The 10,613-nt window shown below is 43.0% G+C and overlaps 1 protein-coding gene across 1 annotated transcript in view; it reads right to left on the bottom strand.

The window, feature by feature from the left end:
• Nucleotides 1-395: 395 nt before the first annotated feature.
• gal3st3 (galactose-3-O-sulfotransferase 3) overlaps nt 396-10,613 on the bottom strand; it is a 50,630-nt gene continuing 40,412 nt past the window's right edge. Inside the window, exons 2-3 of the mRNA XM_005751979.1 lie at nt 6,402-6,484; nt 396-4,259 (exon numbers count right to left, since the gene is read on the bottom strand). Of these exons, the coding sequence (XP_005752036.1) occupies nt 2,939-4,259; nt 6,402-6,484 (1,404 nt within the window). The 3' untranslated portion in view covers nt 396-2,938. The remainder of the gene's footprint in view (nt 4,260-6,401; nt 6,485-10,613) is intronic.

The raw sequence follows: 10,613 nt of genomic DNA, 5'->3' as shown, positions 1-10,613 counted from the left end.
AAGGGGTGTCAGGCCAAAAACAGCTATCTACAACAGATTAACAGTATCTGAAGATCATGTCCTTAAGAAACAGGAAAGAATCCAGCAAAGACCTGACACAGGACCTGAGAGATGGTTCTGGACCTTCAGCTCATGCATCTGATGTTCACTGAAGCTTCATCAGAAATGGTCTCAGTGGAAAGATGGTTGAGGTGTGCCAAACTACACAAGACTGAAAATCAGTGGCAGCAGTTCTGGTGTCTGTAAAACACGGTGAAGGCTCTTTCATGGTTGGGAGCTGCATTACAGCCAGCGAATGTTTTGAATGTCCTTCAAGAAGCCTGGAAAACTATTCCTGAAGACTACTTAAAACAATAACAAGAAAGCTGCCTAAGAGAGTTCAGACTGTGCTGAAGAATAAAGGTGGTCCTACCAACACCGACTTTCAAGCTCATTACAATTGTACGTGCTGCATTACCATGTTTGTATACATATGTTTCAATAAATCGTCGTACCTATTTCCCATTTTTCTAACAACATATAAAGAAATAAAGGGTGACTCTAGACTTTTGCTCAGTACTGAGCCTTCTTTAGGGAGTTGTGGTGTGCTTTCACAGCAGGAAGTTGGCAGACCAATTTACATATTGCTGGTTTTGGTCTTTTCATGGGAGCAAGAAAATACAAAACCACAGCCTTCTTCATGTTTGCCCATGTTTTACAGTGCATGTAACCTGAAAAGGTTTTTACACATATCTGAAGACATTTCACATGTCTAATAAATAAAAACTATCATGCATTGCACACATTCAGATTCTCACAGCTACTTCATAGAACCGTGCATCCTCTCCTCGCGTCTGTTGCCTGATGGCTTCATTGCTTTTTATTTCTGAGCAGCAGCTGTGTGTGTCTATTTTATTATTATTGTTACCTGTGGTTTGACACACTCAAACCACAAACACGTAGTGTGGTTAAGTACTTAGCTCTGCTGAATGGGAGATTAATTCTGAAGCCACTAAAGTAGGTTCGATGTGCAGTTTGTTGTAGTTTTGCATTATGTATAACATGTACAGAATTAATATTTTAAACCGTTTCCACATGCCTTGTTCCATCTCTGCTGCCTGAAGTGGTAAGCCGTGCACACCACGAACCACCAAATCGATGGAAAAGCAGTTTTCATCCAGTGATTCATGAAAAATACCAGTTAAAATACAGTAATGGGGCTCTTTAAGTCCCGATCATAAATAATACATAGTTTAATAAATCTTGCAGGCCAAAGAAAAAAAAACCCAAAAAAACCCCTGACATGAGCCGGGAGACATTTCTTGGCTCAAACACATACTCTCACACAACTATATTGTTCCTTCGCTTCCTCAGCAGCACCCTACTGATCACCAGAGTAATAAAAGAACATAAATGACACATTAAATATGAGCAGAAAGCATTAAAAATGGATCACAGCCGAGATAAATGAAGACTCTTTAAGACCCCAGTCGGCCCAGCTGCCTTAAGAGGTTTTAAGGATCGTGCATTAACGCTCTCCCTTTGTCTTTCTGTGCTTCAGGGTTCGGATTGAGCAGCTTTCACCTGGTTGAACATGTCCTTAATGACAACGTACAGCCGTGTAACCCTAGAACCCGGGCCATAGGCGGCCTGTGAGAGGAGATGATTAAATATTCAAGCGCCACGATCCACAGGCTTCAAGTCTTTGTCCCATCAAGGAGTTTGATGTTTTTATTTGTGCCAGTGTGTGTAATTATTGTATATGCGGCACAGGGTTGCTGGTAGGTTATTAAATCCATGCCTTTCATATTCAGGGCGAAGGGCCTGGAGATCTTATTGCAATAACGCCCAAGCTTTAAAGTAAATCCCCACATCCAGAAGCATCACCTTAACAGAGTCTCCACAAGGTGAGGTGTGATCTTGTCTGGCTGTTCGATGAAGTACCAGGGGTTGGAGAAAAAAAGATGTTAGTGCTTCTTGGTGGATGGAGAGCCTGCCCAGAGGGCAACAGCAGTATTGACAGGGTGGTGAAGGCAGAGAAGGACCTTAGAAGGAAGAAAGGGAGGTCAAAAAGCTGACGAGACACAGGCTTCGTACATGTGCTCAGTCTCTGTGGGACTTGTATGGCCAAATTGAGTATCCAGCAGTTTTTAGGCTTACCCTCAGGATAAGGTCTCCATCTCTCTGGCCTTTTTATCCCCCCGTCCCTTCACTGATTTCAACTCTAGAGTCAGTAAGAAAAAAAAGGCCAAAGAAGGAAGAGTTGTTTTGTGCTGTCACGTTAATGGTTGTGAGTTGATCTCAGTGTCTGTCTGGCCTCTTAGGAGGCTCTTCGGAGGCCTGACAGCCGATCCCTTTATGTCATTATGTCTCCTCAAGGACTTTAAGTGGCATATGTTAGGAAAGAGAGAGAGCGAATGAGAGCTTGAGAAACGGAGAACAAACACAAGTAACATGATACTATCCCAGTGTGATACACACAAAGCACACTCTGTGCTGCACAATAGACCTGATATCGCCACTTCTCTATTGACTCCCAGTCGCATGAAACAGATTTCCTTCAAAGAACCACTTTCATCCGAAACCCTCTCATATCCACTGCAGTCAGGGCTGCAGAGGCGTACAGCTGGGTTAAACTTCCCTCCCAGTGTTCCTCCAGCTTTTGTGCCTTCCCACCCTGATAAGGTCTGATGGATCGGAAAGGAGAAAGATTAAAATTCAAGTCCAAGTATGTCCAATCCCCTTTTTCCTAATTTATTTTTATGTCAAACCAAACACACATAGAAGGAAGAGGGGATACTCTAATTCAAGATAAACCCAGACATTTCTCAAGGATAGCCTTATTCCCCCAAAAACCCCAGACCAGCCAACAATCGTAGTCTCATGGGTCACGATGAGTTAAACAATGCAGTTTGTTGGGCACTCGGATAATTTTCAAGTCTATGAGGAGTTTTCCAGCCTATGAGGACTGAGTTTGTGAGGGTTTTGCCCCTTGCTTATTTGTCCGACCTCGAGTTCCTGCAGCAGTCTTTGAGTTGATTCCAGTTCCTGAGGCAGGGGTTGCAGCAGCAGGCACTGGTGGCTGGCTGCGGTGGGCTGGATGTCTAAGCAGGGTTGTGCGTACAGGCTGCTGGAAGGAGTGTGACTGCTGCTGAGGCCGAGCCTGAGAGGTCAGACGGTACCGCAGTAACTGGGAACGTAGGAGCATCTTTGTGTACTGGACTTCCGGCATGATGAGCCTCAGGCAGAGCTCCTGGTCCTGGCTCGAGAAGCTTTGGGTAATATTTACAGGGAGGTCATAACCGACTATGTCGACTTTGCCGCTAGGCTGCCAGGGGCGGAGCTCCTTGTTTTTGATTTCAGCAGCTGAACGAACAAGTGGCATGCCTTCACCGAAACACCTTTTCATCAGCTTCTCCTGGGCCTCACGAAGGAGGCGCACCTCCCTCGCCACACAGGCTGGACCCACAGCAGCGATTTGACGCCACAGTGAGGCATTAAAGTGATCATAGAGCTGGGCATCTAAGGAATTCCAGGCACGGATCTTTTTGCGAAGATCATCAGTCAGGCCCTGCTTGGAACTTGGCGTCCGCATGTTGAGCTTAACATACAAAATGTCATCCAGATCCCAGGAAAGGAGGTGTCGAAGTAGAACCAGAGATTCATCAAAGTACTCAGAGATCATCACCAGGGAGAACACTCGCTCCACCTGTGCTACAAAAGCTTTTGCATAAGAGACATCTTTCGCTGGGCGATCTTTGTCTCCGCCCAAGTCGTAGGTCAAGGTGTTACGTGCATACATGGAGTAGTTCTCCTCTGGTTTGTAGTAGCGCCAGGGTTCATCTAAGAAAGCTTCCAGTGAACCATTAGGGACCCTCTTGAAACTCTGACAGTACTGGTTATAGTAACTGAACAAGGACTCAAACATGGAGCCAGGCTCTCTCAGGATCGTGACGTATATCGTATCATTTGGCATCAGTCGTTTCAGCTCAGCCTTATTGAAGCGCATGTGGTTGGTGACAATGTTTGGCGGTAGCGTGTGCTGATGCACAGAGTGAGTTGTGAAGGATCGCGGGTAGCAGAACTGGTGACCGCAGGCCTGTATGGGTAACGCCACCGTCAGGTTGTTGCGCTCTGCAAAGCGGAAGAGCAGATTCTGCATGGTGCTGCTGGCTGTTTTGTGGGTTTTCAGGAAAACCACGTTACTGTGCTTAGGCTTCAGGCCGGAGTATGGGTGAGAGTGCAGGGCTGGACAACCGAGGTGGAAGGCATCCATGGTCCTGGTGGCAAAAAACAACAACAGTTTACTTAAAGCTGCATTAGCTTAAACAGCACAAAGAGCAGCTGTTCTGGATAAAATAGTGACATTAGAGACAAAGCTGCACACAGATAATGGAAGAAACTAATGTGTTGTACAGAACAGAAGCAACACAACGGGAAGGCAAAAATAGTAACCATAAATGGGACTGAAGGGAAAGGTAGAAAGATATAGCCGTGAGAGGAGAGGAGGCCAGAAATGCAATATATGATATAATATACAGTGTGTCTGTTTTTATTGTATAGTGGACTGACATTCAGGGAACACACAGATGATAGTACGAATTATTACTTTTCAAAGTGTCATGTACATTAAGTTTTTATTGGCAGAATTATTCATGAACTTTATCAAAAGATCTTGGTGGCAAATGTTTATCATTTTTTAATGAAGACGTTCATACTATATACATACAGTTAGGTCCATATATATTTGGACAAGGACACAAGTTTAGTTTTTTTTTTGCGGTCAAACTCTTTTTAAAGGGACCAAAAATAATTGGACAATTAACTCAAAGGCTGTTTCATCAGTAGCTGTGGGCAGTTCCTTTGTTATGTCATAACCTTTTTTTAGCAGATAAAAGACCTGGACTTTATTTAAGGTGTGGTTCTTGCATTTGGAAGATTTTGCTGTGAACAGACAACATGCAGTCAAAGGAGCTCTCCATGCAGGTGAAACAAGCTATCCTTAAACTGTTAAAGCAGAAAAAAGCCTTTCCGAAGAAGTGCTACGATATTAGGAGTGGCAAAGTCTACAGTTTGGTCCATCCAAAGAAAGAAAGAAAGAAAGAAAGAAAGAAAGCACTGGTGAACTCAGCGATGCAAAAAGACCTGGACGTCCATGAAGACAGCTTTGGTGGATGATCGTAGAATCATTTGCATGGTGAAGAGAAACAGCTTCACAACAGCCAACCAAGTGAACAACACTGCGTGAAAGACTGCATGAAAGTAAATACAGAGGGTTCAATGCAAGTCACTCATAAGCCCCAAGAATAGAAAGGCTAGATTGGACTTTGCTTAAAAAAATATCTAAGAAAGCCAGCACAGTTCTGGAAAAAATATTCTTTGGACAGATGAAACCAAGATCAACATCTATCAGAATGATGCCAAGAAAAAAGTATGGAGAAGGCGTCGAACGGCTCATGATCCAAAGCATAGCACATCATCTACAAAACATGGCAGAGGGACTATGATGGCTTGGGCCAGTGGCACTGGGCACTAGTGTTTATTGATGATGTGGATGAAGTGGAATAGTCTTGAATGGCCAAGTCAGTTACCTGATCTTAACCCAGCTGAGCATGCATTTCACTGTTGAAGACTAAACTTCGGTCAGAAGGGTCCACAAGCAAACAGCAACTGAAAGACTGCTCTGCAGTAAAGGCCGGGCAGAGCATTAAAAAGGAGGAAACCTGCTGATGTTCAAACCTTCAGACTGTCCTTGCCATCAAAGGGTTTTCAACCAGGTATTAGAAATGAACATCTTATTTTCAGTTATTTAATTTGTCCAATTACTTTTGACCCACTGATATGAAGAGATTATGTTAAAAGAAATGCTTTAGATCCTCACATTTTTATGCAATTGTTCAACCCACTAAATTAAAGTTGAAATTATGCACTTCAACTTCTGGGATGTGGTGGAAAACAGCTGACATGTGCAGTTAATGCATTTGCTGTAAGCACTGCAGGATACCAGTTCTAAATTCTCCTAAAATCTGAGGTGTTTGGTACATATCACTGAATAAAGTAATATAAAGAATGCAGTGCTCACTGCAGAGTGAATGATAAGAGGTGGGATGTGGAAACAAGAGCGTTCAGTGAAGTGAGACGATAAAGACGTTGAGAATAGGAAGTTGAAGAGAGCAAAATGCTGGGCTGTCAAAAGTCTACAGCACTCTACTTTTATAATTGGTCCCTCGACCAGCATGGCGGCGCTTAGGCGCTCAAGGTTTCTATGCTTGACTTTAATAATAAGCCCCTCTCTATTAATTTGCCTATGAGGCAAAAGTGTGGCACAACGACTGTCAGGATTTTTCACTGTAACAAGGACCATATGGATTTATAGAAGAATAACGGATATTTAATGTGTTTTCATATCGTGGGTCACTCACCAGGTCAAGTGACCCCCATGGTGCAGCAGAAGACTGATGGTACTGATGGCAATGATGACCAGGAATATCTTCTTCTTCCACATCTGTGGGAAGCAGAGGGAAAAAGAGACAGCGAGTGAGAACTTAAGCAAAAACAGAGAGCAGGAGGGTGGCGGGAACGAGATCAGATGGAGGTGTAAGGAGAAAGCAAATATGAGCATCAGGTTCGAGGGAGAGCGACGGAGAAAATGGGCAACGCGAATTTGGGGGACAAGAAAAGAAGAGAAGGTTAAGAGACTGAAATGATGAAAGGAAGCAGTAATGAAAAGTGAAAGGAGAGAAAGGAAAGGGAATCGAGAAAGCGAATAAGAGCAAGAGACGGACACGATGCAGGATGATTTATTCAATAACTGCTGGGATCCATTAGCAGTAGAGGGGGATGCGTCTTGGCTTTTGTCACTCACTAATAACACAGTGAATGATACCTTCATTACCTTCCACAGCTGTAACAGTCACATTTACTGACACCCTGGGCAAATGGCCTCGTACATTAGGTCTTGTTAGAAATGACATGCGCACGTGTGGAAAGCAAAAAAACAAAAGCAGCACATCAACACATCAACCTCATCACGAGATCGCTCTATAGCAGAAACTCCTCGTGACACTCGACCCGTGCCGCTGAAAAGCTACGACGGGCAGTGGAACCCGGGAGGGAGTCCAAGCCTCTCTCGACAGCGTCTCACTTGCATAACAATAGCTGACGTCTCTCTCCTTGATTACACTGTGATGTTACGATCTGCATGGATGCCAGCAGAGGAGACGCGAGCTCGCATTACTCCCAGCAGCTGGATTTTACGCTGCATATGCCGTTTGTGAAGGAGCACAAATGCATCAGTTTGAAGCACCCATGGTCCCAGTGGGGGAAACTACTGACCGTGGCAGAGCTGCTGCCACCCACTCAAACAAACATGATCGTTAGTCTTTTGCCGTACAGATGCAGATGTTGTATGCAGGAGTGAAATAATCAATACATTTCGACAAACATTGTTTTATTCGATTTAAATGGTGGCTTAATGTCTTTTTTTAATAGATCAGTTAAAGATTATCTCAATAAAATGTACTGCCCCCTAAAAAAGCATTTTTTTCACTAAACAAGAACTCACGTTTTAAATTCAGAAGCAAGCACATACTCAATAAAGCTGTCAAATAACGCATTTCAGGAAAAAGACAAGAAAAAAAACACAGCTATAGAGCACAGAGTCAGGCTTTTGTTCAAAACCCACAGCTCATGAATAAAAACAAGATTTGGGGGGGATCTTTGTGCAGAGGAAGCACAATTGTTGGAGAACAGTAAGTCACGAATCCAAAGTCAAATCTCCAAATGTACCCAATAAGTAATTAAGCTTTCAGTGAAGAAGTAACAGCTGACCTCATGTTGATTTGTAGAAGATTAAGAGAGAATGAGCCGAGTGTATACCGACATTCACTCCTGTTGTTTTTTTCCTCCCAGCTTTAAAAGCCTTGAACAGCTGTTGGCTGCAGGAATGTGCGTAAACACACGTGTGTGGGCACACAAATGCACAAAGCCGTAAGCCTGCTCTGATACCAAACAGGCAGCCGTGCTCTCACACTAATTGACACAGATTGTGCAGACGCACAGTTTGATTTGTTGATTTGTGCCCTCTGCTCTCCTGATGACACAACCATCTGACCACAACTAGATCTATTCTTATTCATTTATGTTTTTATTGCTCATTCATAACCCCAAATTTCAGTTCCATCTCCTGCATTTCTTATGTGGCAGAGCTGCCAGTTTGGTTCAAATAATAGTCCACAGAGCTGACTTTCTGTACACGGTAGACTCCGTCTCAGCAACGTGACATTAAGACGGTAAACTTCCATATCCACAGATATCAAAACTTGGTAAGTAGAATCAAACAATACAGTTATTTTACATCGTTTAACAGGATAATTAGTTAATATAAACTGTAAACTGCTTGTTAATGCAAACATCTAATCAGCCAATCACACGGCAGTTCTCTCTGGGTGTCCCGTTGATGTTAGACATCAGAGAAAGACGGCTTTGCGCTGATATGAATCCCGCAGTAATGCTAATAACCACTTGTTAAAACAAAGGCGTGCAGATAAGACTGGCCCGGGGAAACTCCTCTCAGCTAGGAACAGGAAATGGAGGCTTCAGTTTGCCCACACTCACCAGAATTGGACAATATAAGAAAATGATGAGTCTCAATTTCTGCTGCAACAATCAGATGCTAAGAATTTGATGTAAATAATAGGAGACCATGGATTCATCCTGCTTTGAATCAAAGATTTAGGTTAGTGGTGGTGGTGTGTGGGATGCTTTCCTTCCACATTTAGTATCATCTGAGCATCATTTACCTGTGTGTTTGTTAAGTGTTGCAGATTTCATGATGAAAACCAGGGTTTAACCCAAAAATGTTTCCCCATGGTCAAGCTTATGCTAGTTGAGTTCAAATGTGAGCAAAAGTCTTCCTTTCATCGGTCGATATTTCGTTTCCTCCACTGGATTTGAATTCAATAAAGACTTTGCTTTCAGTCTATTTCTCCGTTTTAATCAGACCTCATCAACAAATGATGCTGACATCTTAATTTTCTAGTGGAAAGAATCTATTCGACCAATCATCATCATCCCGAGGTTCCCCGTGTTTATTAGAATGGGTTCTAAGCACTTTAATGTGCCTAGATGCTGCAGTGTAAAATCCGAAGGTGATAGCACGTTATCCAAGAGGTATGAGAACAATGAATGAATTTCTTAGATCCACAAGTGGTTTCTCTGTGCAGCGCTTATCATTCCCCAGCTATGTGTTCTTTGATTTACAGCAAAAGTTGTTCTCTCCTCCACTGGAAAGAAGAACTGTCAAGACTTCACCTGAGCACAGACTGTCTGAAAACTACTCATCGCACTTAGTGTGGAAGTGGGTTCTTTTCTTCTCTTTAATAAATAAAACACAGTCTCTGTGGATGGAGATACTCATGTTTTCCTTCGGTACTTTGGGACTAACTGTCACTCACTCTTGGACCCACAGAAGATGACACATGCCTCTGTGGAAAATGTTTCACTTTAGCAACTGATTTCTCAGATCCCTTTGCATTTTTCTCAACAAACAAAGAAGCTCCTAAACCTGTGTTCAGGCACACAAATATTAGAGTTGGGGTGAATGCACAAAAAACACAGTCTTTTTGTTTTTAATGAGGTTTTCCAGTATGAGTGGAAAAGCTGTGGGACTCCATGAACTGCATTGCTACTGAAACAGAGAATAAAAATGGCTGCATTCAGCATTTGCAGATGAACCCGAGTGATGTCTGCTAAAAAAGCTAAAGTGGGAACGAGGGTAAATGTTTAAATATGGCTTCAATGGGAATTTTAAACACGGCAAAAGCTACTTCAACTCACTTCATTAGGTACATCTGTTCAACTTCTCTTTAATACAAATATATAATCAGCCAGATACATAGTAAAACCCAATGCATTTATGTATAGACATGTAGACAGGTACTCAGAACTTGCTGCTGTAAACCCACGTCCATCAGGCCTCAACATACCGTGGTTTTAACGGGTACCTTCATGGGAGAATGGCTGCTTTAAGCTGATAGAAAGGCGACAGAGTTACAACCATGTATGCAGAAGAGCATCTTTGAATGCACAACATGGTGAGCAGCCAATCAGCTCACCCTTTCCCATGCTAGGAACCGCAGTGTGTAGACATGTCTGCACTTCAGTGTAATAGGTGTAAAAGATAAAGGTTGAGTTGATGGATTGGGACAGTGCCTCTACATGCCTTTGGTTGCTACTGCCGCTAATGAGCTAATCCAACGTAAAGAAAATGCAGCATGATTATTCCATGGTTTGATTTCTGGATGGTTTATATGGCTCCATTTCATGCAGTCAAACAACAACAGCTACATCTGCATGAAGCAGAGCGAGACAGACTTTTCATCACCATCCTAAGAAATGTTACCTTTTCCAGGCTGATTAATTACATTTAGTTACCTCGGGTTCTTCACCTAAAGGGTAGATCTCATTTGCATAAGAAAATGTCAGCGTAATACCTGTTTTGAACGAAGCACGTAAACACAGACCGATCCATCGTGGTTCGGTGAGCAATGACATCAAGGCCAAAGCTGATGCAAGGCCGTGATAAGACACAAGGAAGCAGTAAGAAGTAAGAAGAGCAGGTTTGTAGCCCTGTG

This window comes from Pundamilia nyererei, unplaced genomic scaffold (genome assembly GCF_000239375.1).
Source record: "Pundamilia nyererei isolate P.nyererei 1_Seehausen unplaced genomic scaffold, PunNye1.0 scaffold00336, whole genome shotgun sequence".
Classification (NCBI taxonomy): domain Eukaryota; kingdom Metazoa; phylum Chordata; class Actinopteri; order Cichliformes; family Cichlidae; genus Pundamilia; species Pundamilia nyererei.
Note: the sequence above shows the minus strand (reverse complement) of the source record. Positions and strands in the feature narration are given on the sequence as shown.